The sequence below is a fragment of the Carassius gibelio genome, chromosome A1, assembly GCF_023724105.1.
Source record: "Carassius gibelio isolate Cgi1373 ecotype wild population from Czech Republic chromosome A1, carGib1.2-hapl.c, whole genome shotgun sequence".
In the NCBI taxonomy this organism is placed as follows: domain Eukaryota; kingdom Metazoa; phylum Chordata; class Actinopteri; order Cypriniformes; family Cyprinidae; genus Carassius; species Carassius gibelio.
Genome location: NC_068371.1, coordinates 34,546,260 through 34,574,150, shown reverse-complemented (window position 1 = coordinate 34,574,150; position 27,891 = coordinate 34,546,260). Strand labels below are relative to the sequence as shown.

The 27,891-nt window shown below is 37.8% G+C and overlaps 3 protein-coding genes across 10 annotated transcripts in view; 2 read left to right on the top strand and 1 right to left on the bottom strand.

Moving 5' to 3' along the window:
* The window catches only part of LOC128018435 (intersectin-1), a 43,926-nt gene extending 27,196 nt beyond the window's left edge, over positions 1–16,730 (bottom strand). Inside the window, exons 1-6 of one of the 5 annotated variants that reach the window (XM_052603946.1) lie at positions 15,853–16,730; positions 7,368–7,431; positions 4,941–5,036; positions 2,180–2,243; positions 316–476; positions 31–219 (exon numbers count right to left, since the gene is read on the bottom strand). In XM_052603946.1, the coding sequence (XP_052459906.1) occupies positions 31–219; positions 316–476; positions 2,180–2,243; positions 4,941–5,036; positions 7,368–7,395 (538 nt within the window). In that variant the 5' untranslated portion in view covers positions 7,396–7,431; positions 15,853–16,730. Of the gene's footprint in view, positions 1–30; positions 220–315; positions 477–2,179; positions 2,244–4,940; positions 5,037–7,367; positions 7,432–8,292; positions 8,784–15,477 lie in introns of those variants that run through there. The other 4 variants (XM_052603934.1, XM_052603927.1, XM_052603953.1 and 1 more) reach the window with 4 other exon arrangements.
* Positions 16,731–16,740: 10 nt separating this feature from the next.
* cryzl1 (crystallin, zeta (quinone reductase)-like 1) lies at positions 16,741–22,101 on the top strand. 3 transcript variants are annotated; one of them, XM_052604036.1, is made up of 13 exons: positions 16,741–16,820; positions 17,165–17,243; positions 17,366–17,443; positions 17,613–17,685; positions 17,779–17,823; positions 17,911–17,979; positions 18,087–18,220; positions 18,534–18,645; positions 19,393–19,491; positions 20,154–20,266; positions 20,345–20,450; positions 20,991–21,036; positions 21,199–22,101. In XM_052604036.1, the coding sequence occupies exons 2-13, from the start codon at positions 17,181–17,183 to the stop codon at positions 21,296–21,298; spliced, it is 1,038 nt and encodes a 345-aa protein (XP_052459996.1). In that variant the 5' UTR covers positions 16,741–16,820; positions 17,165–17,180; the 3' UTR covers positions 21,299–22,101. The 3 variants fall into 3 exon arrangements, with proteins under 3 accessions (XP_052459996.1, XP_052460013.1, XP_052460006.1); XM_052604053.1 differs by having other exon boundaries at positions 16,806–16,938; XM_052604046.1 differs by lacking the exon at positions 16,741–16,820 and adding an exon at positions 16,827–16,943.
* A 2,345-nt stretch (positions 22,102–24,446) lies between these two features.
* LOC128018510 (carbonyl reductase [NADPH] 1-like) lies at positions 24,447–27,780 on the top strand. Of its 2 annotated transcripts, none has more exons than XM_052604065.1 (4): positions 24,447–24,689; positions 24,801–25,099; positions 26,138–26,245; positions 26,324–27,780. In XM_052604065.1, the coding sequence occupies exons 2-4, from the start codon at positions 24,814–24,816 to the stop codon at positions 26,758–26,760; spliced, it is 831 nt and encodes a 276-aa protein (XP_052460025.1). In that variant the 5' UTR covers positions 24,447–24,689; positions 24,801–24,813; the 3' UTR covers positions 26,761–27,780. The 2 variants fall into 2 exon arrangements, with proteins under 2 accessions (XP_052460025.1, XP_052460033.1); XM_052604073.1 differs by having other exon boundaries at positions 24,611–24,685.
* The last annotated feature ends 111 nt before the right edge of the window (positions 27,781–27,891 follow it).

The following is a 27,891-nucleotide window of genomic DNA, read 5'->3' as shown; positions in this document are numbered from 1 at the left end:
CTGGGTAGTGTGAGCGTGTGTTTACATTACCTGGAACTGAGAATCCACCCATGGGTTGCATCATAGCGGGCGCTCCGTTAGCAAGAGATGGTACCGCTGGGGTCACTGATGCTACCAGTGGTGGAGACACGCCTACTCCTGGCACTCCTGGGGGCAGAGGGGGCAGCGGCATGGGCGGCACTGCCGGCAGGCCTGGCATTGCCCCCATACTGGGCATCCCTTCAGATGCCGATCAAAGATAAATAATTAATTTAATTAGTTAATAATAATTCAATCAGAACATGTCATTCAAGTCATCAGATTGAGTTTTCTTACCAAAAGGGGGCTGTGGGGGTATAGAGAGGGGAGGCTGCTTCATGGAGGTGGGCAGTGAAGGAGGGAGGGGGTGACCCTGCAGCTTCAATTTAATCAGCTTCATTGCGATGGAAAATTCATGCATGTCCATCTTCCCATCGTTGTTCATGTCGGCCAGGGCCCTGCAAAACATGGACAGAGTATCTTGTTCAGTGACAGACAACATGTTAACTATCATTCAGGATTAGCAACCAGCCACACAATCGACACAATAGTCTGAACAATTTTGAAAGTTAAATAATGTAACTAAATAATGTAACCATGCTAAAGTAAGCCACCAGTGATTTAAACAAATGCAAAAAAAACACAAAGTTTGAATAACATGGCATTTTTGGGTTACCATGGTGAATACACAATAAAAACACAAACTTGTTTTAGTGAAGTGATATACAGCGTGCACCGTCCCATTTGCACGTGCAATTAAAGAATGTACACTATGAGCACCGTATAACATCTGACAGGACAGGAAAGTTTGCTTTTCTGAGGTGAGAGACTTTATTTTACACCAAGTTACGAAAATAACGATGAAATAACGACACTGACAATAAGCCTGACAATATCTGAAACTGTATCTGTCTTTCAAAATGAAAGTCTCGCATCAGAAAAACATTTCAAATTAGGTTTTTAGTTACTGATGCCATTTCTTTGATTGTACACTCCGCGTCTCACTCAGGATAGTCTTGCGGCCAACCAGTTGAGAAACACCGCATTGAGGTGTTCAGCCCTAATTTTATCCGTATTGTTATGGTGGTTATCAGTACCAGTTACAAGGTAAAAGGCAGATTTTGTGAGTAGACTGGTATATTAACATATTATTTAAAGGGAAAATCGGATGCAAAACTAACTTTTACATGGTATTTGCATATAAAAGTGTTTTAGCAGTGTGTAGACACAACCGTCCTACAATGACAAAATCCATTAATTACTATTTGTATCCCCCCGAAAACTAAACGGTCTCAATTATCAAGCAGCTTTGATTTTCTGAGCAGTATGACATCATATTGCTCAAGACCCACCCACGGCCGTTGAAGGGCTGTCCCATATTAGCAGATTCCCACCCTCAGCCAGCTGTACGTTGTCAGCCAATTTCTCTGCACTCAAGCTGCTGTAGTGACAACGATGTATTGTAAGTGATGCACTTGTTTTGTAGTTGGATGTAAAAGTGAACATAAGTGTCTTAATTTTCTCCGGTCATCAGAGCCAATGAGGACGCAGTGGACTAGTTTTGTTTTTGAAGATAAAGCGCCACCGAATATACCTAAATTTGTTTATGTCTGAGCAAATCTGTTTTCTGAATGAGGGACAATGCAAGGCAGGTTTTTCGATAAAGTATGAACTCAAGGATGGATCAGTACCCACTGTTAGTGATTCAGCTGCACCCCCAGAAGAAGTCTCAAATTTTATATTTTTTATGATAAATTGCAAATAGCCTTTCCTCTTCCATGGAAGAGAGAGGCGGGGTTAGCAGAGCTCATTAGCATTTAAAGTTACATGCACCATAATGGGTCACTGTAAACAGAGATGTTTACAAGGTAAACAGGGTGTTGTTTTACACAACCATTTAGGAATGACACAAATCCAAATGTACACAACCAATTAGGAAATATACAGGACTCTGGCAATACTGGAAACACTGGCATCAGTATTTCTTTTTTTGTTTTCAATGAAAACAGATGCAAGTTTTTTTATTTTTTTTACTCCAAATGTAATGGATTTTTAAATGTTTTTTTTTTTTTTTAAGTGTACGTTAATTAGTGAACAGAAGCACATATTGGATTAAAATGAAAGTAGTGGTCTGGATTATAATTGAATGCGTGTTGTGTACCATATCTGGGCGAGGATGGGGGCTGGCAAACCTGACAGCAGAAAGAAATTTCTTGCCTGGTCACCTAAAGAGAGAGAAAAGGGGGAGGAAATTAATATGCATAAATGTATAAATATACACATGGTATGACAGATACAAACAAAACAGAACAGTTTATGTCTCCACAACTCAAAATGAATGTGTCATTCAAAGACTTATGACATTAAAATGATGTAATTGTTTTCAGTATGCTAGCAAATCAGTGATAACATAATTAAGAGTTACATAAACCATCTTGTCAACGAACATGCACAGGGTTTATTGACTGCACTTGGTGACATTGAGATTCAGTGTGCTCCTATGCTATCTAACCTATCAAAACGATTTCCTTCTGTTATGACGGCCTATACTGATAAATACAGTTTTTCTTCTTTTTTTTTCACTTTTTTTTTTAACTGATTATAATGACTGATTATACCACAATCTTAGACCAGTGTCAACTAATAATGCCACAGCAGACCAGATAAGTTATACTGCCCTTTTACAACCTACCACAAAACACACAAAGCAATGAGAGATGTGAGTTTGTACCTCTGCCATGTTAAAAGAAAAAAAAAAACACTTATTGACCTTTTCACCTTCCTCTAAACACTTTTCATCTTGATAAAAGGTAGCTATCTTCCTCTGCGCGCACACAAAGAATGCCTTTATACCCTCAGTGCCAAAAACAGCCTTCCTCTCCATGCCTGCCTGACTGTGAGCCACTCACTGCTTCAGCCGTCCTTCAGTCAACAGAAAGAGGCTCTTTCATATCCACTGCTCAACAGGAAACCCACAAGTACCATCTCTTCAGGAGATGTCCAAAGTCCAGCTGGGACAAGAGGGTTTTACTGTTTGTATCTTGTGATTTTGATTAGCCCTTTGGAAGTTAATTTCACATCTATCTATGATCATACAATAACATCATGAAATGTTTTTGTGCACTTTTCTTTCAATGTAATGTATGGAAACTTTAGCTAGTTCCAGAATCATCTTCAGACTGGCAAAATATCTGCAAAGAGAGTTCAGGGAGAAAGATGGCTTTCTATAACAGGAACTAACATGTCAAAGCTTTAACTAAAGATTAGAATCCAACACCATCAGCAAAGATGACAGAGAAATGACTCTTTCTATGTCACATGGGAATCAGCATGCCACATCCTGATTGGTTTCCTTCTGTATTTTTCTCAGTTATTCTATTAACATAACATGCAGTCATCTCACAACTGAAACGTTCACTGCATGTTTACAGGGAATCAGAATCTGAATTCTAAAAATATCTGCATTGAGCAAACGTTTACACAAGTATTAGATGTTTGCTTTTCTGACTAATGTAGAGGTGGGACGGTTTTACTGCAAGTAAGTGGCAAAGCCAGAGTTTGTCTGTTTTGGTGGAGGAGGTGCTGAGACTGACAATAACACTTATCAGACTGTGTTTCTTAATTAACACAGTATGAGTAAGACAGATGTGACCACACAAGTAAATATCCATCCATTCACAGGAAATGATATGGTTTTCATAAACTGTCACGAAGAATATCCATGGCATTTTTTGTTAGCATGCGGGATTTGTTTGAAAAACAGCATGTTGGGAAAGAGGTGTCTACTAGGGGTGTCCATGGTTAACCGGTTAACCGATTAACCGTTAAAAATTGTGTAACCGAGTGAAACATTTAGCTCGGTTAAGTGACGTCAATGGCGTGCATTGAATTTAGTTGTAATACATTTTTGCACCACCAGAGACCGCCAGAGCGCTCCCAGACATTTGTAATGTCCACAAGAAGAAGTCATTTTTCTAATATGAAGCGGGCTAATACGAGTGACGGGGCAAAATGCAAGTATTGCAATACAGTGCTTAGATATACTTTAAGTACAACCTCGTTGTTGTAATCTCAACAGCCAACACCCGGGCATCATTAGACCGGTCAGGACACACTGGATGCGTGGCGAAAGCATCTCAGCTGCGTGGCGTGTCTGTTTTTAATTCGGTTCCCATGTTAACAGGTTAGAGCTTGCCGACTGCCTGCGTGAGACGCGCGGCTCAGGCGCAGCTCGACGCGTGCATGCTAGAAATAGAACCGACGCCTTGTTGGAAGCGTTTCCAGGCAAAGTATAATAGGAAAATATGTTTATATGTCATTTTGTACAAAAATACATATTAATTCATGACATTTTGATATTTGAAAGTCTATAGGTTGACATAAATTCAGATATAAATGTAATTTAAACAAATAAATAAATAATTATCGATTTTCAAATATTGTACGTGTCAAACATAGTCATAGTCATAGCCTTAGCGAGGCGGCCGCGGAGTCTGCTTGTTACCTTTTGCCTTATACATTTTAGGCTTATTCTCAAATTCAGATTGTGTTAATGGGCGGCATTATTAGGCAGTTTTAATAGGACAATTTGACCGGAGAGATTAAATTTTGTCGGACATTGCTTTTTTTTTTCGGCCAATGTCCGGAAATTACTATGGTTATGGTTACTATGGCACACTATGGTTAACCGAGTATTAACCGCTAAGGGCCTCGGTTAACGGTTAATGAAAAACTTGAGAACGTGCAGCCCTAGTGTCTACTTTTCTTTTTCAGATTTTACTTTCAGTTTATGTTTTGATTCTTTTGAGTCTTTGATTCCTACAGAGAAATAACAGGCCTAAAATGTCTGAGCATTTTAGCAAACATCAGCACTAAAGAGCGTTCTGTACTTTTCTCCAATCAAGAAAACCATTGGTGATTACCTGTAATGAAGCCAGCAGGTGTGGGTGTCAGACTGTGGAACTGCTGGTCATGTTTGGCTCTCTCATCAACAGATATTACCCATGTATCCGACCCCCCTAAAGAGAGAGAGAGAGAGAGAGAGAGAGAGAGAGAGAGAGAGAGAGAGAGAGAGAGAGAGAGAGAGAGAGATCAGATGAACAGCAGCACTTTAACCTGCTAACATTTTTTATCAAATGGTCAGAACACGCTGCAGATAAATCAACTCTTACTGACGTTTGATTTAGGGTTGGGTGAGGTCTACCAAATTGGCATTGGACGATGTCTACAGTGAAACATCGCGATGGATGACAACATTGGGGTTGGGGTGAATTTTCGCCATCAGAAGTGTCTGAAAACGTCAGGCTTGCAGCCCGATTTTTGTGGCCGCACCTACAATCCGCGTTAGAGATGTGAATTTTCAATAATTTCCATGATCGATCATTGTTTAAATTAACGATAAATTCACCAATTAATTGTTAACCTTAATGCTGCAAAATGCGTCTATTGCAGCAGCACATTCGCCGGCATACTAGGAGGTGCAAAAGTGCAAATGTTTCCATATGTGCAATGTATTTGAATGTTAAACAATTATTTATAATGTAAACTAGACTTGTACTTTACACAGATTCGCAAATAGATGGAAAAGATCATCCTCTTCATGGAGCAAAAACATCCTTGGCATAACAGAGTGGATCGGTATATATTGGTCTATTTGACCATCGTAACCCCTTTTATATGTTTGGTTGACTGTATTTTATTTGATAATGAACAGACTGCGATGTAAGTTTGAATTGCTAGAATATGTGCGTGCGATGCAACGAACGATTGAACAGCTGAGACCTTCTAAAAAATATAATTACTCCTTTTTGGAGTAAGATATAATTCACAAAATTGTTTACTTTCATTTGTACACACAATAAAAACAGAAGATTTGTGCTCTTGTAAAATAAAGCAAACAGTTGTCATCCTTTCCGTGAACTTGTTTATGGAGCGCCGCCACACTTCTGTTTTAAATTCGTTATCTTAATTATTCAAGTTGTTATTTTTATTTAAAGTCTATTACTTTAATAGGCTGTACATTTTCCTTAAAGCATCCCATTTTGTTCAAGGGCTTGAAAACCTGTGCCTAGGCTAGTTAGGTCCATGCAGAAACTTGTGATCAATGCTTTTATAGTTGTGGCATTACCGTTTAATGACATCACTGAATGCTCCGGGAAAACATATTGTCAGTGTTGGTTACAGCGCCTTTTAATTGCGGTTTTGAATCCAGCAATTATTTATTTACAAATAAAGCTCTGATTATGAAAAATGTAGTATAAAAGCTTTGATTATTAGGGGAATAGAAGGTTGGCTGGAAAATGTTACATCGTGACCATGCTTTTGGATAGCATTCAAGCCATTTACGCAGCTTTGTTCTAGTTTGCCAGTTGGTCACGAATTTCCAAAGATTCAATAATATTTAGGTATTGTTAAAACAATCTTCACAATGTCATATTTAGCTACCTGTGCCCTTCAGCAAGTAGAAAATATACAGAAAATTATCAAAAACTGAATTCTAAATTAAATATAGATGAATCCTTAAAGCTACAAAAGTTATTGATTTAATCTCTTTTCTTTTGTTCTTTGATTAACAGACATTGCAGCAGCTGGTTATTGGGTTATTTTGTCTGCTTTAAGAGCTGCTGCTGCTGAACATGATGCAGATCTGACAGGCATCGTATTTTCTCACAACTCTTTACCTTTTCTGACCCACATCTGATCTCATCTGACCACAGTTCACGGTTGTTCTACTGAAGCACCCTTTCCGCACTCGTTTGAAGTTGGAGTGCGCATCTGAAAAGTTTTCTGTTCGATGTGGTCGAAAAGACGTTCTGTGTCTAAATAAACGCAATTCTTGTCAAGAAAAAAAGAGACAGAAGCAGCAGTTGTGAGTAAGATGGCAGACCCTAGCTCCACCCCTGCGTTATTTGCATTAAATTTCTGAAACGCATTAAACTGATCAAATTAATTGCATAACACGCTAATTTTGACAGCACTAATTATATTACGTTTACACTTCATTAGATTCTTATTAAGGATTATCAATTATTATCGATTAATGTTACAGTTGTAGATAATATCACGATAAAAATATTATATTCGATAACGCAAAGCATTTGAATGTTTTTTAAGATTCCTCTGTATATAAATATGCCACATTAAATTGTAAGGGAAAACAGAAAATTAAACACATAAGTTTGCAAATGGCTGAACAAAAGTGATAGCAGTTGCATGAGGGCATTTCTCTTCTATTCATTGATTCTTTTAGACATTCACTGACTCACTTGAATTCATTCTCTCTGTCAAACACACACGGCACTCCATGCACATCCACCCAGCCTCCATCACACAAACACACATCGACTCACCTCCGAAGGGCGAGGGAAACTGAGCCATGGTTCAGTCTGTCAGCTACTGTCCAGCCAAAAACTCCTGCAAAACAACACAAAGAAACTTTGAGCTTCCATTCTTACACTCATTCACTCACTCCTTCATTACCCTGAAACACAAAATCACTCTCGGCAGGGACAAAGAGGAAGAGACATATAAGTGAATCACTTCTGACCTACAGAAAGCTTCCTGAGTTTCCTAGAGGAAGGATAAAACAAAGAACTCCCACCTTCTCACTTAAAGGGGTGGTTGATTGCAATTTCACAGTTTGTAATGTTGCTGTTTGAGCATAAATATCTGCAAAGTTGCAGTGCTGAACGTTCAATGCTAATGGAGATATCATCTTTTAAAATTCTGGCAGTTTAATGCCTACAAAAAACAGCTGGTAAGGGACTACAATGAGCTTCTTCCCGGGTCCATTACGTCACAAACCCAGATAAACCTGCACCCGGGAAAATGCAAACAAAGAGGGCGAGGCCATGTTTGTGCTGCTTTAGAGAAAGGGAAGAGAAAACTAGGGATGCACGTAAAAATCTGTTCATATATGAATTGCTATCCTGTCTTCTAACGATTCTAATGGATTTACAAGTTTCAACACCAATGTCCTAAAGCAGCAGTTCTCAATCATGTTCCTGAGGTTGCCTTGCTCTGCAAGGTAAATTATGTGAAACATTATGTGTTTTTAAAAAAAAACGAAGCATGAACACATGTTAGACTGCACCCCATAAACACAATCATGTCTAGATAAAACTCAGTAAACCACCCTTTTAAACACACACACATCTTACAGGTGAAAATAACAGCGTTCTCTCATGTGATCTATGCCCGACTTTTCCAAACATTTAGTCTGCTTAAAGGGATAAAAATCACCCAAAAATAAAAATTATGTCATTAATTACTCACCCTCATGTCTTTCCAAACACATAAGACCTTTGATCATCTTAGGAACACAAATTAAGATATTATTGATGAAATCCGAGAGCTTCCTGACCCTCCATAAACAGCAATGCAACTGAAAAGTTTTATGGCCCAGAAAAATAGCAAGTACATCGTTAAAACAGTCCATGTGACATAACTGGTTCAACCGTAATTTTATGAAGCAAAGAGAATACTTTGTGTGTGCAAAGAATACAAAAATAACTTTATTCAGCGTTTTCTTCTCTTCATGTCAGTATCCGCTGTCATTCATGAGAGTTTGTTGTAGTTCTCTGTTTCAGAAAGCCTGAAAGTAACTCAGTAACACACTTAACAAGTAACTATTTGAAGGTCTCAGTCTGGGACAAGTTATCTCCCAACTGTGTAAACGCACTGCGAGAATTCTCACACACACTCACACGCTCTCTCTCTATCTCTCTCTCTAGCACCCAGGGGGCACCTCAGCCAAAATATTTTAATTAGTGCCAGACTGTCCTCTCTTTCTCAGTCTCTCCCCCGCTCTTCCTCCACCCTTTTCTTCCTTTCCATTCCTGCATAATGAAATTCACTGCTCTGTCTCCACAGGGTCCAATCACAGCACAAACTGAAAGGCATTTACAATTAAAACACAAATAAACATTCTAATCCATGCACTGGGAAAATGTGTTGTAGTAACACTGTATGTAGTAGAATAAATACTTTAGTTATTGGTTTACAATACTTTAAGTCGCCTCAAAAATCAAAAGACGATTCACATATTTTATTGAAATAATGAAGCTTATTGTAAATGATTTATCTGTGCAATCATTATTATTTAAAGCCATGTGCACTTGTAATCTTTACATCAAAATAGGGGTGTGCAATATCAAGATTTTTGATCATGGATGATCCACGATCAGCTTTTGAAGATATATTGTAGTATTGTGCTACAGTGCACTTTCTATAACCTCAGCCGACGTGTTACTGAAAAACTGTGCACAGTGGAACGGTGTTCCTAATAATCCTTTAGGTGAGTGTATGTCACAATATTGAGGAAAAGATGATGACATATTCCATTTCATGTTGACTTGAAAATGCTGAAGGCAAGCAAGGCAGGAGTCAGAAACAATTGAAGAGAAGAAATGAAAATATAATACTAAAGGCGTGGGATGAACCTGGTAATAGCAATTTAATTAATGCAAAATAGACTACAACATACTGGAAATAAAATGTGATAAAAACAGATATGGTTTTAATGTCTGTTCTTCTGAAAGGCTGTCACAGAGCAGTGCAGAAGCTGAAGGTGTGAGGAAATTTTGATATTTCACACTCACGTTGCATCACTCTGACCACTCGATCACATTGCCCTGTCTGCAGTCTCAGAAAAATGCTGATGCAAAAACATGCTTTCATTTCCACTTCATACATCTGACATTTGTGTGTGAAGCACTTTCATGTTTAATCAACAGAACGTTTAGAGTTTGCACTAATACACTACTCTACAAAGTATTCATTTGCATGATTTTAAGTAGAGTATACAATTTGTGGAGCAATTTCTATAATGAAGATACATTTTTCTTGTTTTACTATTAGCAGAAATCCATTATGTCTGAATAGCACTGGCTCCAGAGTGTGTTTGCACTGTCTGAGCTCTAATCTGAAGCAGTGGGGTATTTCTCAAGATGGAGGACTGAGCCCTTCACAGAGAGCTTGACTCAATACTGAAAACATCCAGTTCCCCTGATTAAACAGGACACTGGTGACTCACAGGCTCTCTCTCAAACACTGCAGAGCTAGTGACACTGTCACACAGTAGAACCGGCTCTTGTCACAGCCCTGCTAATGACCGTATGTGTGTGTGTGTGTGTGTGTTTCTTTGAGCAGCTGACCTACTTTTTCCTGTCACCCTTTTTGGGATTCTAATGAAGCTTTTCCTCGGAACAATGCTCTCAAACACAGCCGTTCTGAATGAAAGACCAGGAAAGGGAAATGTTCTGCAGAACAGACTAGAAACACAATCACAGTAGAAACACAAACACACAAGTGCTTTCAGAAGATCTGCACGTCTCTGAGCTGAGCTTTACTCACTCATGACCAACCTGCCTCACAGATCCAAATCAAGACATTCCCGAGAAAGGGTGGGGCAAACAGAGGTGATGTCATGCAACAGGAATGCTGCCACTAGGTGAGACGACTCCGGGTGAGGAATTTTTCCATAATCATTGATCTTCAGTTATTAACAAGACGGAATACAACAAAAAGGACATCAGAGCATAAAGCTAAGAATTAAGATTTTCTAAAGCAGCTAGCCACAAATCTGTTTTTTTTCCAGCAAACATTTTTTTGGAAGGCCACAATCACTCCAATGACACGTTTTTTCGGAGTCAGCATTTCTTTTTTAAACATTAAATCACTGTGGACACTAGGGCTGTCGCGATACACCGGTATTGACGATAACCGTGATATTCAAATAAACAATTATCGATATCGTGTTAATTTAGTGTATGAGGACATACCGGTATTAGTGATAACCGCAATATAACCGTTAACCATTAACCGTTATTATTTTACTAGTCATAGACTGGGAAATATTATATAACCTATTAACAGCGGTTTTCTGTGTTCATATACTTAAGTAAAGGGTGATTTTTTTTATTTTATTTTTTTCCTCGCCTTATTTTTGTATTTGCAATCAATACGGCCTGTGCATAGTAACACTTCATTTCTTTCTTTGTTCAAATCTATGAACAGTTACACGATTAAAACAGTGCGGAGCACAGACGAAGAACTGAGCGACCACATTGCTACATTAAACTCTGTAAAATGTTAAGTTGGTCACAGTGCCATGCACTTAATGCCTCATCTGTGGTCATTCTTCAATAAGGTTCATTAGTTAACATGAGTTAATTACTTTAGTTAACATATATAAATAACATAAATAATAATGAACAATATTTCCACAGCATTTATTAATCTTAGTTTATGTTAATTTCAGCATTTACTAATGCATTGTTAAAATCACAAGTTGTGTTTATAAACATTAATGTACTATGAACATGAACATTGAATAACTCGATTTTTATTAACATTAACAAAGATTAATAAATTGCGTAATAAATGTATTGTTCATTCATGTTCGTTAATACATTAATGTTAACAAATGGCATCTTACTGTAAAGTGTTACCATTAATATTTATTCATCATACTGTTGAACTTGACAGTATTTTCTCTCTTGTTATTTCATAAGAGCTTCAAAGAAGACGGAGAAAGCCAGAGTCTTGTGCCCTGCATTCATCAGTACCCTAATGTTTGTTGGGTGAAAAAGAAAAACTCAATAAACTAAGTAAAAAATAATTTGACTGATATCTTCCCCACCCCAAGGTTTCTATAGATATCACGATTTATCGATATGTGAATTATTATGGCCACAATAACCTTGATATGAAAAATCTAATATCGTGACAGCCCTAGTGGACACACCAAAAATTAAGCTAGAGCAGAAATGTGTCAAATTTGCTGAAGAACGTCTATGAACTGGCTTAGGGCAATTAACTGGCTTAATTTATCACCTAAGAACTCAATACCCTGAGTAGCACAATTACCCAAGTTCAATTGCCCAAATTGAATCAGTTTTCGGCTAAATGAAAACTTAAATTTCAGTTTCAGCATTTCAATAAATCATTACTTTTGGTGCATACCTTCAAGCTCTGAGGTAGATGTTATTCTTCACTAATAACATCCACTAGATGTTATTCTTCAATGATAAAAACAAAAACAAAACAAAAAAAACATTTCTTAGATGATATATGTCTTTAACCCTGTTCCTGGGGACCCACTGCCCACTGTCACTGTGAGTTTATTTCCAACCTTTATCAGGACACCTGGTCCTTGACTTTTCAAGTGATCCCGGAGACCTTGATAAGTTGGTTCAGATGTGTTTGATTAGAACTGGAGCTGAACTCTGCAGGAAAGTGGGTCCCCTGGAGCAGGGTTGAAGACCTATGAAGAAAATTACCAGTACTTATTATGATAAATATCTGGAGTGTGTTAGGTGATCAATCTTTCAATCATTCATCAATCAATACCAATATCAGAACCCCTCGCTCACTGAACTTCGCCCCGCACAGACACTTTGAAAAACCATGTGCAAACACAGACACACTCAAACACATCCAGCTGTGGATTCATAAGTCAGGTGACGCAAGAGCCCACGGCCAAACAGAGTGCAAGAATCAACAGTGTGAACATCTCACTCACACTGCTGTCTGCATTGCTTTCAAACCGGATTGGGGTTCTACATGAACAACTCAGCCAAACACACCCACACACATTTGCATACCTCACAAAAGCACAACAGTTTTTCCTAGACCACATTTGGCTCTGACTGCAAAATATTTGCAGAGAGTAAACAGTGCATTTGAACTTCTACCCACCTGTCACTTTCACTGCACAAGCAGTCACAGAATGAATACAATTTCAACCACGTTAACATCAATACCTGATATAGTAATAGAAGAGTATACACAAACCACTGCGAGGCTGCTGGTTTCCTTCAAGGACAAGACCAGAAGAGATGTGGGGGTCAATCTCTCTACCGTTGTACGGCATTCAAATGATATTCAGAGATGATATTCACTTCCATTCACCACTCCAGAAAACACAGACATTCTGCACCCCACCCATGTTTAATGCAGTCCAGACAAACGCAGAGGAATCTAGCTTAAAATGAAACTGATAGCAAATCATCCTCATCGATCTTTCAAAGCACGCTGGAGCAGTTTCACAGTGCTAAGCTAGTTAAAGTTTCAGTATCGCAACCTGTTCTCATCAACAGAAACAAAACTCAGTCCAAAACCTGATATGGGCTCATTTGTTCACTTCCATCTTGAAGCATTTAGGAAAGGTCATAAACACGGAAGCAAAAGTGCTTTCTCTGCAGCTGAGGTAGGCAGAACAGCTCAGCTGTAACCGTGAGAGCGGATAGTACATCTTCAATGGATTTTACCGGTTTCGTCTGAGCAGAATCCGAGCCTGGAACAGGCGATAAAGAGAGAATCACTCATGAGACTAAATTCAACAGCTTCCGGAAGAAGGCCTGTAAGAAGGCCTGTATTGTTGTACTTCACTGCTCCCTGCAAAAAGCCACACACGTACAGACACTGCACAGCCAAACTAAAGATTAATGGCTAATAAATATACTATAAATAATACGCTACATAATACTTAGCTTTAATAAAGCAGCAAAAAGGTTGATAATAGGTATTGGAAATGCTTGCAGCAGATCTCTGCATGCAATGGAGGAATTCCTACCAACGTTTTGATGCATTTACACATTTTATAAGCTCTTTGTGAGTTATGAGCAAGTAAAAATACCACCATATGTATACACATTCAATGAGCGCATTTAGCCCAGCACACAGCATTGTTTTTGATGTTCAGCAAGTTCAGAAAATATCCATCATTAAAGCGGTCCTAGCAGGTTGTGACCATATCCTTATGCCTTGGGTTACATTTGATCGGACAGCATTCATATATAGTCGAGATTACACTTTAGACGTGTGCATACCCAAGCTATAAACTTACACTCTAGCAGCAAAGCAAAAACACTTAAAGCTCACCATTCATAATTTGTTTAGCACGAAGCAGGGAGGTATAACTAAGATTCATATCAGGGGTGAACAAAAAACGACCAGCTTCACACACACACACACACATGGCAGGCCTATCATCTATTATATCTTGTACCCGAGACTAAATCTCTGCTGTGCACCTCTGGGGGATGGGGAACAGAGAAAGGTGGATCTATGGACGGAAGAGAGAAAGTGACCAGATAAACAGCCTCTAATGACTCATGAACTGAACGGCCTGACAATAAGCCTGCACTTAAAACAGGTTTTCACATCTTCGATTACTCTCATCTAAACAAGGCTGTATGCACCACAACGTTTACATGAGCATCACTTTCAGATTAAAGGCCATTTTCTGATTAAATTGTCCTTCTAAAAAGGCATTTACATGCTCGACAGCCACTGGAATATCCCTGGATAAATGTGATAAAAACAAACCACACTTTTCCATTTATAAGCATGCAGATGTGGGAGACCGGAAACGAAAGCTTTCGTCGTGTTGCAAAGGTCTGGTCCAGTGAACGAAATGGAATGAGTGTGATATGAGTAGTCTATGTTGGGCTGGAAATAATGGAAATAACATTTTTATGCCAAATCATTTTTTTTCAATAGTAATCCAATCAACCCATTCATTCTCATTCATCTGCAAAATGTTAAGACTTATGTAAAATAATAGCAAACGTTTGTTTAAAAAAAATCTTTAAGCAAACGTTTGTAAAAAAACAAGTAAACTGACATTCATTTGAATGTGTATGTGAATGCTGGGTATTCTTTGAGTGTGCAGAAAACTCAGATTAATACACAAATATGCCAGCTTTCTCATACAGATTTCTAAAAACCAGAGTATCAGCTTAACCTGACCATAACAGCCAGATGAATGTGTTAATACTTATAAAATAACAATGTGTCCAACATTTCGTTAATATCTGAATGTTATGATGCATTCAAACAGTCATTTATAGAAACACATCTTCAATAATCATGTTAACGGTTGATATATAGATCAATTTGGGCTCAACTTTTACATTCGGACGCCTCTATCTTTGAATATTTTGGTACATCCTAGCAACTAAAAACCTGTTCTTTATATCAGTTTCAGAAGATACATTTTTTAAGCATTTCTCAGTGAGGCTGCCAAAGCAGGTTTTCCGCTTTAGTCTTGTGATCTAGGAGTGCCTCTCTAAACCAGGACAGAACCAGGTTTATGACCCAGACCAAATGGCTCCAACTGCATTGCTCATGAGATCTAGTAAGCCACCAGTGTTTACACACTACACATAATACAGGCTTTAAGACAAAGCAACCCAAATCCACAGCCAGACTGCACTACAGGATCTGAGCCTTTTAATCACCTTCCTCCAGACATAATCACAGGATAATAACATCTGTTTCTCTGGAGAAGAAATGGAAGTCATAGATACGCATGTGGACGTCCTTATGTAAGGATGAGACCCGCAGCCATGTGTGGAGAGCTGGAGATTGCCCCCATCAGGGTCTCTTCATCTGCACCCCATCACACAGCTGGCTAACTCACTGTTACTACACCCTACATGTTACACACATTACCTCAGCGCTCTCAAGTCCAAATAGTCCTCTGTATCCGTGAGTTTCGCCAGTCTGATAATAACACACCAGCATAAGATCAACTTAGCCGGAGTGCTAACTAAACCAGTAAATCAGAGCTGAGCTTTAGCTGCAATCTCTGCGTGGAAGGGGAGCTTACAGAGGCCTCCTCTCACGAATAAACGACTAGAGGAGGATGTTATTCCAGTTGTCGAGCCGAAAAAAGACCGTTGAAGTGACCGTTGTCTGGCGAGAGCGAGCGAGACGAGTAAATTGGCACGAAGCGCGCCCCGAAACGCTGTGTTTGAACTCGCTCGAGCAGCGCCCCGCAGTCACTGTCAGAGACATACAGTCGGCCCGAGACACAAACACTCGTACCTCATCATTCAGTTTCCATGATCTCTCCAGCACTCTGTGAGGGAATACACTACAGGAACATGGGATGACAGACGGAGGACTCTTCTTTCCTTTTCTCCTTTTTTTTTAATGTGCTATATTAATTCCAGGCTTATTTTATTGCTCCTCGCTTCCTCCGTTGCAGCTTCGCTGGTAGTGAAGTAAAAAAGGGGAAAAATGAAACGTGCACACGTAATTCAGGGCATCCGCGTCTGAGTGTTTCCCACAGACAGAGGGCGCAATGCGGCCCTCACCAATGCATTTTTTTTTATGTATTTACAACAGTTATATTTTATAATGCATTTAGATTCAGTTGGACCATTTGTAGATTTAGATGAATATAATTAGTGCAATGGAGATATGAAACTAATTTCCACACATACACTCAAGTAAAATATATTTTCAATATTTTATTTGTAATATTTCTAATAATAATGTTTTAAATACTAAATTAGTTTTAAACGATTTATTACATTATTAATTTAAAAACACGTTACTACATATATTTAATTCGACCTCTTTGTTTCGATTCACTGAGACATATGCATCCTCAAACATTGGATTGTGCACCGAACCGATTCAACAGATTGATTATAAATAAAAGAACGATTAGTTTACGAATCAGACGCTTCTAGCTCAGAAAGTCTGAGCCTCGTCAGCTGTTTTTATTGACTATTACTAATACACATTTAATTAATTAAAAATGAATTAATACATAGATTTTTTTTAGATGATTTCATTCTCTATATTTGTAGATTCACTGAATACATATTTAGTTGAAATATTTAGTGATTATCTAACCTAATCCCTCACACATCGGATTGTAGGATTGTAGTGTGAAATATTGTCGTTTCCCTTCTGTGCGTTTTTATTTCTACTCCACCTACGTCACACAGAAGGAGTCACGTGCAGGAAATGAACAAAACACTACCGCAGTCAACTACATGTTGGTAGGTTCTGTAATACTCTTACATGCAAAAAAAAAAAAGTATATTATATGGCACAACAGAAGAAGATATTATAACAGCGATCTTGATGTTGTAAACAGAGGAACGCAACGGAAAACAAGTAACGTTAGTTCTACTAGAGTTCAATTGTGTGCTCTGCATTTTTGGGATCTTAATCTGTTGAATTTGCACAGTTTAAGTGCAAACATTAAATGTCGTGATTTTCTTCAGAGATTGTTCTCTTTATTGCATATTATTACAATAATAGTATTAACAGTGTATTTGATTCAGCTTGTTAGTGTTGCTTGTGTTAATCTTTAATTGTTTATTGATGTGTCTGATTGCAGAACAGCTAAAACTGCCATGAAGGGACTTTACTGCCAAAAAGGAGACCAGGGTGATGTGAAGTTTGTCATACAGGAGACAGTAAGAGTGCATGATTAAGCCTTTACATTTTCTGTTGCAAGCATTTTCATATCCACGGTTTCCTGAGGAAATCTGTAAAAAGCTATTTCTAATTGCATGATGTTATTTGTTTCCTGTCATAGAATGCACCCAATAAACTTGGCAGCCATCAGGTCAAAGTTCAAGTGAAATGCTGTGCACTAAGTCCAGTTGATTTTAAGGTAATATAATTGTCAACAAGATGGTGAATGACGTCTGGCGATTTGATGTGAATGGCCTGCAGAACAGCACGTTCACAATACATTATAGACATTATTTAGGAAAAGATCACCCTCATTTCACAAACAGCGTTTTACTGAATATTTGCATTCATCTTAATCTGTTTTTCAGCTGTATGAGGACCTCAAGATTGAGATAGAAAATGTCCCAGTCGGAAGGGAGATCGCTGGGGTTGTTCTTCAAGGTTTACATGACGTCTTGTATATTTGACACCATTTACCAATCCAATCAAATAGATTTGACTGATAAATCTGATGTGATGCATATCCTTTTCTAGTTGGACCCAAAGTCACCTTTTTCCAGCCAGATGATGAGGTTGTTGGTAAGAACTTTATTAGACTCTCATCTTTATCAGTGTATATGTGTATTATATGTGTATAATCAAATAAACATTTGCATGTCTCCACAGGGATTCTTCCTTTGGATGCTGAACAGTCTGGCCTTTGCTCCGTCGTGGTTACTGATGAATATAATTTAGGTATTGCTCACATTACATTATTGACAATACTCCTACCTAGTTCCTTAAAGATACACTACTGTTTAGTTCTCATATATGTTCTATTATTTCTCCTGTTTTAATAACAGTTCAGAAGCCTGAGAAAGTGAGCTGGTTTGAAGCTGCAGCAGTGATTAAAGACGGTCTCAGGGCTTTCACAGCTCTCCACACCCTGGCTCGGATGGCTGCGGGTCAGACTGTACTGGTGCTGGATGGGGCTGCTGTAGGTATCTGTGCAGGGGTCAAAAGGGCAACGCTTTCCTGATTAGCACTTTCCTATTAGCATATTCACTACTGTTCAGGTTTGGGGTTTTTAATGGATGTTATTTTTTAAATAAAAGTTTCAGTTGCTCACCAAGGTTGCATTTATTTTTCTTTTTAGAAAATGTTGCAGAAAATATTACAAACGTTTATTTAGTTGTCTTAGTTGTCTTCTTGTATTAGAATCAACACCGCACTTCTACAAGCATTATTTGGCTCCCTGCACTCGAAATCTCTAATTATTATCATGCACTTCCTGTTTTGTGCGCATGCAGCCCTTTGGAGTTCTGGCCATTCAGCTCGCCCAGTATCACGGTGTGAAAGTCCTGGCTACAGCATCGTCTCCGGAGGACCAGAAGCTTTTGGAAGAGCTCCGGCCGAGTGTGGGTGGGTACTGAAATGAAGCATTGTGGAGAGAGAGAGGACTGACAGCAGAGATATTTTCCACATGAAGTGTCACGTTTAGGAAGTTCCAGCTTTGTTTGACTTTGCGCTTTCACTGGAAGTGTAGATTTATGAAACAATCGGCACGAGTTGGCAGACAAACTGAAATGGCAGTTCAGATGGAGCTAATCTCTTTTAATCTTCAGTTGTTATCTCTTCAAGTTTACCTCTCATATTTACAGTACTTGATGTGGATTTATTTCCTGAGCATATGAAAGCATCACACTCAAATCATTTTGTGTACTGCGAAGCCTAAAATCTATTCAAGTCTAATCAAGTGTAGAAATACTTAAATTTGGATTGTGGCCAAGTTTCTAACCCATCCTCTCCATTTTTTCTAGAATTGATTTGTCTTTCCTTAAACTCAATCATATTGATTGGCAAATGTATTCTGACCCTCTCATCTTTTCACTTCTCCCTTGGGCATATTTTTGTCTTTCTTTGCCACTTGATTTTTTCATCTGGTTTCTTGTGCCACTTACACTTGCTTAAGATGTGCAGGAATCAATTTTGGGTAAGTTATTTATGGCAGCAATCTCTTCTACAAGTATTCGTTCAGGCTATCATCTTTTTATAAGCCTCATATCATCTTTGAGAATAGTCATTCAGCATACATCAGCTTGATATGTTTAATCAATGTTAATTCGATTGTTTGTAAGCATCGGTACTTAAGTGTGTCTCTTCCCTCAGCTCGAGTGATCAGAGTGTGGGACTCAAAGCAGGATTTGGTGGACTCATGCCTTGAAGAAACCGGAGGTCTTGGAGTGGACATCATCATTGATTCAGGAGGTTTACCACCACTTTACATAACATTTCGAACTATTTCAACATAGTCTTCTCATATGTGCTTTAATTAATTACATACAACAAGCAGTTGTGTTGCAACATTTCATTTTTTATTTAAATGCTGGCAATACATAGTCTACTTTTCAAAAAGTTTGGGGTTGAACAAAGTCTCTTATGTTCACAGATGCTGCATTTATTTGATCAAACTACAGTAAAAACTGAAAATTAATTTTTATTTCTATTTTAATATGCAGTTTATTCCTGTGATAGCAGAGCTGTATTTTCAGCATCATTACTCAAGTCTTCAGTGATCCTTCAGAAATTATTTGAATATGCTGATTGGGTACTGAAGAAAACTTTATTATTATTTTGTCAAAAACAGTTATATTTTTGTGAAAACCCATGATACATTTTTTTTTCAGGATTCTTTGATGAAAAGAAAGTTCTAAAGAGCAGCACTTATTAAAAATAATATTTTTGTAACAATGTAAGAGTCTTTACTGTCATAAAAGTAAAGACCTTGCAGTTATTTTCTGAATGTATTATTATTTTTATTTTATTTTATTTTATTTTAAAAAAATGTATTGTCCCTAAACGTTTGAACGGACTGTTAATGTTCATTTTCAATCAGGCAGTCTATTATTTTGTGCCTTTTTTCTGAACAGTGAGACTTTCTGAAGAGGATCCAGAAGCACAGAGGCATTGCCCGCATAAACATGACCTCCTTACCCTTCTTTCAGTGGGAGGTCATTGGGTGACCACAGAACAACACTTACAGGTTAGCAACTCGCAGCACTGATTTTTACACTTTTACACTATACATTTAATAAAATACATTTTATCCTCTTTTTCAAAGCTGGACCCTCCTGACAGCCACATTCTCTTCCTGAAGGCAGCCTCTCTCTCGTTCCTCAACGACGAGGTCTGGACAACATCCCGGGCCAAGCAGGGCCGATATCTCCGTATCTTTTTCTACAAACTTCATTCATCTTTAACTGCCTACTGATTGGTCAGCATTCAGGCCTCAGCTTTGTTTATTGGCCTTCAAAATAGTAATTACTCAAAGTTTCTAGCTCAATCTAGGTTGGTTTACATTTTTGGAGTTGGTAGATGCCTTTATCTAAGGTGTCTTAGAGATAAAGTACAGTATGTTTTCTTTTGTATATCACTTACAGAGAAGGCGAGTCTTAATATAACCCTATGAAAAAAACTCTGATGATCTGATCCTTATTATTACACAAAACAGCTTTACTCTCCAGTGGAATGAAGAAGGGAGATCTGACTTTTTTCTGAACATTTTTTGAAATCGCTCTATGTTGCAAAGAGGTCACTGGGTTCCTGAGTGTGTATAATACGGCTAGTCCATGACAGTTTGATGTATTTAGGACCTGAGGGGTTTCTTCCAGTGTCCTCAGGCTACTGGAACGACCTTGTCAACAACATAAAGGACACGGTTTCCTCTTTGTAACTGGGTTATTTGCCTTTAGTCTGCTCTCTCTCAGATATCTTAAAAGATGTGATGGATAAACTCTGCACAGGGACCTTCAGGTGAGAATGAGCAATAAAAATGTGTGTGAAAGGAGAAGCAGACTGTGTGTATGAATTTAAAACTGAATGTTTGTTTGCCGTGTATGTAATGCAGAGAGGAAAAAGTGTGAAATCAGCTTTGTTGTGTGAATGCTGTTGAATTTGACCGTTGTCTCCACGCAGGCCTCAATTGGGGGACCCCGTGCCTTTATATGAAGCTACGGTGTCCATGGAGATGGTACAGAGAAAGCAAGCGAGGAAGAGAATAGCGGTCAAGCTTTGAAGAAGGCTCAAAATATTCTTTCCATAATTCTGTACATTTTAGTTGTTATAAATCTCATGTTTTTGTCGGTTGTACTTTCAGTGGATTGTTGGTATTTAAAAATGTTAAAATTCTTTAAATGGAAATCAGCCTCATTCCAAAAAGCATGCATCACAGAGCAAAAAGTCTTTACATTATTTGAAAAATTGTGTGTGTATATGTATATATATATAAACTTATGAAATAATTTACATAACTAGACCAAAGAGAGAGATTTTTTATGACATACTGTATATGCGATTTTCCCTTGTCAAGCACTCCAAGTGGATTTTTAACCGCACCATCTGATCCCGTTTCTTTTGCCTATTAATTAAGCTCTGTATGGAAACGGATTGGATAATGCTGACCTAGAATTCGGCATCATTGTTCAGAGGTATGCATTTGATTATGAGTAGTCTCCTACCAGAAACGCAGCATGTAGCTCATTTGCTTTCAATAGAAGATTTGTGTTTGTTAAGATCTCATTGTTCTAAATGTCCCCTCATCTTCCTGTCCACCATTCTGGAACTGTCACAGCTATCTAGGAGAAAAACCAATTGTTGAAGCTCAGAAATCCCAAACTGTGGGGGCAATATAAAGAGAGATCACCTAAAAATTACAATTCTGTCATCATTTACTCACACTTGTGTCAATCCAAACCTGCATGATGTTATTTATAAAATTAAAAAAAAAATTCATACTGATAATTTCAATGCAATGAAAACGAATAGAGGTAAGTGAATGTTGAACAATAATTTGTAGTACAGCAATAATAATAATAAAAATATATATATATATTTATATATATATATATATATATATATATATATATATATATATATATATATATATTGTTAGGTACAGTGTGTCTATTGTGTTCATGTTGAAGCGCTAATCAATTGTGTTGCTATTGAGAAGGGATACAGGTAAGGTTGGGGCAGGTTTGGTGTTGTGTGTGTCCCTGTAAGTGTTTCTAATATGTATTTATTTATTTACTTTTTATTTCTAATAATTAAAATGATGTTTTTGTTAGCAATAGCAACGCTGATAGAAAAAAGCAGCATGGACATTCTTCAAAATGTCTTTTGTGTTCCACAGAAGAAACAGTCATACACGTTTGGAACAACATGAGGGTGATTAAATGACAGAATTTTGGGATTTTGGTGAACTATTCTTTTAAGTAATTAAGTAAACTCCCTGTAGTTTTTAAGGTGGTTGTGTTAAGTGCTGTAGTACAAAGCTCAACCATATCTGCAGGCTCTTGGCTTGTGTCTAAACCTTGGCAGTGACCGCATGAGGCTTCTGGTTCCTCAGTGTCCTGAATGCACTGCTGTTACCAGAGTGACTATTGTCCCCAGAGGTTTTGAAGAACCACTCGTGTGTGTGTTCCAGAATCCTTTGCTCCTCTTGTCTCAGGCTCTCCACCCCATACCGTTGTTCAAGGAGAGACCGGTTCGCACCCTGTTTGAGCTGTGATAGCTGTACAAATGAAAAAACTCAGACTATAAGTGGTTTCATATCTTTAATTAGACACAGGCAGCATTAAGAATGAACAGATTTAATTAGATTTAACTCACCCTCTCTAGTGCCTAGACATTGTTATCTGTGAGGTTATTACAAAGCTTTAGGGCATTGTGGATGCACCACTCCTCCCTATCCCAGCTCTCTACTGCTCCCAAGAGGACAGAACAAGAGCTTGAACAAGGAGTTGTGCAGCATGTTCTGAAAGAAAGGGTTTGATCTTCTTGATGTTGAATAAAGCAAATCTGCAGGATCGGACTGTTTTAGCAATGCTGTCTGAGAAAGTCAGCTGATCATCAATCATAACTCCAAGGTTTCTGGCTGTTTTTGAATGAGTTATGGTTGATGTGCCTAACTGGATGGTGAAATTGTGATGAAGTGATGGGTTTGCTGGAATCACAAGCAGTTCTGTCTTTGCAAGGTTGAGTTGAAGTTAAAGCAATAACAATTACATGTATTTTGCATTATCATGCAAACAAATTCCACGCATACTAATAATATGTTTAGGATGTTAACTTCTCACTATTGCTCAGCTTGCAAGGACAGCCGTATCTGTGCAGTCATCAGTCGCCAGGAAGGGCCATGCATCCCAAACGTCAAGTTTCTGTTGAAGAGTGAAACCATATTAAACTTGATTTGCTGTACTAAACCATTACTGCACTGTAAAAACTGAACATTACTTCATACACACACACATACATACATACATATATAAACTAGCCTTAAAAAGGTTTTGTCCCTTAAGTAGAGTAGTTTTGTGATAGCTGTTTGTCTTGTTAATCTAGACACATAGAGTTCCTACAATACCAACAATCAGCGATCCATGCAGTTCCATAGTATTTAATATTTACCTATAGATTATTAAATATTTGTATGCATTTTCCTTTCCTAAATCAACGTATACTACATTGTGGGTGTTTGCAGGGTCAACAAAGTCATATTCCAGAAGTAGTCTGTGATTATCATGAGGGTCTTAATTGATGAATGCTTGCTGAAACTTCTTACAGCCTTGGACAATTTTCACCTCGTAACAGCAAGTTTATTTGTTGAAGCCAGCTTCAACCTGCACACCAAGGAAAATTTATTTTCTTTACTTATAACTGTGCAACTTGTTGTTTTGTAAGTACCCTACTGCTTAAAAGTCTACTAAAAGTCTCTCGCTCGCGCTCTCTCTCTCTCTCTCTCTCTCTCTTTCTCTATAGTCCTAAAAATGGATTGATTTTTATAAATGTCATGTAATATAACAATCAGCCTAAATACCTTTTTATACAGCCACAAATATTTCTCAAGCAAGAAATAACAGTCTTTGGCCTGCAAAGGTAACAGATAAGTATATTATTATATTATCAATGTGGTTTCAGCTTTTTGAACCTAAATAGTTTACACATACATACAGAGGAATATACAAATATTTGGAATATACAATTACCTTGATAGTTTGAGTTGCCATAAGCCTCCTTCCAGTATCTAAGGACAACAAATATAGATAGTAACATAACTATAAGTGTGGAAATGTTATCTACAAGCAGTCTACCTTGGACTGCATCAAACAGCAGTTACAAACGAAATATACATCCACATAGTCAAAAACACAGCCGGGTCACGTGCTTCAATCGTCGTTGCGTCAATTTATAGAAAAGTATGTAAAAACATTTACCTAAAAATAATGAAAGATTTAAAGTTCATAACTGTTGCTGTGTAATCAAGCAAAACATGATGCACATGACATAGACATCGAACTGCAACGCTTTATGCCACAAGCGTGTGCGTATATCTCCGCGCATGCGCAGTGGCGACGCAAACCCAAAACTGCCAAAAACAGAAGTGTATTGATCACCGCATAGTACAGTAGGTACGAGTTTTCTTGGAATCATGCATACATTTCCCAAAAGTATTTAATTTCGTTATTTGATTAATTAGGCTGCTGTTTCCGTTGGTTCACGTAATATGGTCTTATTTTCAGACACCTCGCAGATATGAGCAGTAGCAAAGTAGCTCTGGTCACTGGTGCAAATAAAGGCATTGGGTTCGCAGTAGTGCGGTCACTGTGCAAAGAGTACTCCGGGGACGTGTACCTGACAGCCCGGGATGTCGGTCGAGGAACCGCAGCAGTGGAAAGTCTGAAGAAGGAAGGCTTGACAGCGCTCTTCCACCAGCTGGACATCACCGACCCCCGCAGCGTCCACACCGCACGGGACTTCTTCACGGAGCAGTACGGCGGCCTGGACGTGCTCGTCAACAACGCTGGCATCGCCTTCAAAGGTGACTAAAGACATTTGTTCAGGAATGAACCCTGGTTTAGGGGCCGTCTAGATAGAAAATAGAGAATAATCATACTTTTATTTATTTATTTACTTTAATTTTCTATTAAAATGACGGAATGAGATAAACGAAATGAGATGGCTCCTCAAAGTACAAAATAATATATAGTAAGTATTATCAAAATAATATATATATATATATATATATATATATATATATATATATATATATATATATATATATATAGTGCAGAATTTAATGAATATTGTCTAGTAATATGAAATACAAAATCCCAAATATGTACTATATTCCGTTTCAATTACAATTTTGATTATTTTGTATTTCATATTACTAGACAATATTCATTAAATTCTGCACTATATATATATATATATATATATATATATATATATATATATATATATATATATATATATATATATATATATATATATATATATATAATACCACACATTACAAAAAACGTGTAAGATTTTTTAAAGTTAATACATCTGGTGGGAGGAGTATAGAAAAATCATATACTGTAATATAATCGTTAAACTTCTAGAATCCTGTATAAAATATACTGTAAATAATCCTCCAAATGTCTATCACCTAGTTGCTTATAATAATAATTTCAGATGTAATTTCTTTATTTTTATTTGGTTTTGCAGTTTTATATGTTCAGACATGATCACAGACTACTGAATTTTAGATTGTATCCCTAAAAATTGCTTGATGTTTTAGTATTTTTTGCATTTACCATTAATTTTCTATTCAGTTTTTTGACTAAAGATCACAGGTTAGAAGTCAATTTTAGGCTGTTCTAGTCACTTCCATGCTTTCTTGTGTTCATATAGCAAGTGTCACAAAACCAATTGTTCCATTCCAATGAAGTAGAAAAAAATGAATGATAATAATTACAAAACGGCAAATTTGTCCATCTTAAAGGACCACAAGAAGGATCAAATGCTATCATAAATTCACCTGCTGTGTTATTATGTGTAATGAAAACAATATTTGATCTCTTTATGGCAGTGGCAGACACAACCCCCTTTGGGATCCAAGCAGATGTGACACTGAAGACAAATTTCTTTGCAACTAGAGATATGTGCAATATGTTTTTGCCCATTATCAAACCAGGAGGTAAGTTATGTCAGTTACCCTTTGCCTGGTGGTTTTCTCTTCTCTTCTATTCCTTCAAACACTCATATTTCTTTCTAGGTCGGATAGTGAATGTGTCCAGCGAAATGGGCTCGGTGGCTTTAAGCCGCTGTAGTCCAGAACTCCAGGCCCGTTTCCGAAGCGATGACATTACAGAAGAAGAGCTAGTTGGGCTGATGGAGCGTTTTGTCCGTGACGCTCAGGAAGGGGTCCACTCTGAGCGAGGTTGGCCTAGCACTGCATATGGCGTCTCCAAAACTGGCCTCACAACCCTGACTAGAATCCTGGCCCGAAATCTGCTGAAAGAGCGGCCTGGAGATGAGATCCTCTGCAATGCCTGCTGTCCAGGATGGGTCAGGACTGACATGGCTGGACCAAATGCAACCAAGTCACCAGATGAGGGCGCCGTCACTCCAGTGTACTTGGCATTACTGCCTGCAGGGGCTAAAGAGCCCCATGGGCAGTTTGTTTCAGAGAAGAAAGTGCAGCCGTGGTGAGAGCTAGAAAGAGTAATCATGTATGTTTGTGTTGCAAAGCTGGAGTCAAGTTCAGACACACCCAGAGTGACCCATCAGTATTTAGAGAGGCTATTTCTAGAAAGTTTTGGGCTGAACTCAGACTGAACCCTTGACAGAAGTCTTCAGGTACTCCAAAAAGTTACTATATGCATTGTGTACTTTATTATTGTAAATACATACAAAAAGCTTTAAAATCTGATCAAGGTTTGGTGAAAAGACAAATAGAGTATCATTATCTAAAAGTTAAAGTTGTCAAACAAAATGTTGAGCTTAAAGAGCCATTTAGCAGGATTTATGTGGTCTTAAAGGAACAGTTCATCAAAAAAGTGAAAAATTGCAGAAAATGTTCTCAACCTCAGGTCATCTAAGTTGTAGACCAGTTGGTTTCTTTATTGGAGCAGATTTGGAGAAATGTAGTATTACATCACTTGTTTCTCCAATGGTTTATCTACAGTGAATGGGTGCCGTCAGAACGAGAGTCCAACGGCATTGTTTATTACAAATCTATAGATATTAATTTCACAAAATTTTAATTGATGGATTGGAGTGATGTGGATGATTTGAAGATTATTATGTTTTTGTCAGCTATTTGGACTCTTATTCTGACGGCACCCATTCACTGTAGAGGATCCATTGGTGAGCAAGTGATATAATGCAAAATTTCTCTGAATCTGTTCCAATGAAGAAACCAACTCATCCACATTTTGGATGGCCTGAGGATGAGTACATCTCTAGCGAAATGTATAAATTTGTGAACTCCTCCTTTAAGATTAAGATTAGAACTCCAGCTTCTGTTTGTATTAAATATTTGAAGATGCGAAATACACAAATGCAATATTTGTTAACTACATCAATGAATCCTAAACTAATATTTAAAGTTACGCACTGGATTGTAACAGTCATCTTGTTAGGTTATACCCATAAATTATACTGATAAAGATTTCATTAATCTGGAAAAGAAAACTGAACTACAAAAATAAAATTCTATGGCATTTCTCACTTAGTTGTATTGCTTCTTCTTGAAATGCATGTGATGAATATGTCTGCAGAGTTTGGAAGAAACACTGGTTTGGAAGAGGCCCCTGAATATCCGTCATTCTCGCTATGTCT

Bases quoted from the DNA above. Each gene is read 5' to 3' on its own strand.
- cryzl1 (XM_052604036.1), top strand. From the start codon at position 17,181: ATGAAGGGACTTTACTGCCAAAAAGGAGACCAGGGTGATGTGAAGTTT. The intron at 19,492-20,153 runs GTTTACCACCAC...TTTTCTGAACAG, and splicing joins CATCATCATTGATTCAGGAG to TGAGACTTTCTGAAGAGGAT. The intron at 20,267-20,344 runs GTTAGCAACTCG...TCTTTTTCAAAG, and splicing joins CCACAGAACAACACTTACAG to CTGGACCCTCCTGACAGCCA.
- LOC128018510 (XM_052604065.1), top strand. From the start codon at position 24,814: ATGAGCAGTAGCAAAGTAGCTCTGGTCACTGGTGCAAATAAAGGCATT. The intron at 25,100-26,137 runs GTGACTAAAGAC...TCTTTATGGCAG, and splicing joins CGCTGGCATCGCCTTCAAAG to TGGCAGACACAACCCCCTTT. The intron at 26,246-26,323 runs GTAAGTTATGTC...ATTTCTTTCTAG, and splicing joins GCCCATTATCAAACCAGGAG to GTCGGATAGTGAATGTGTCC.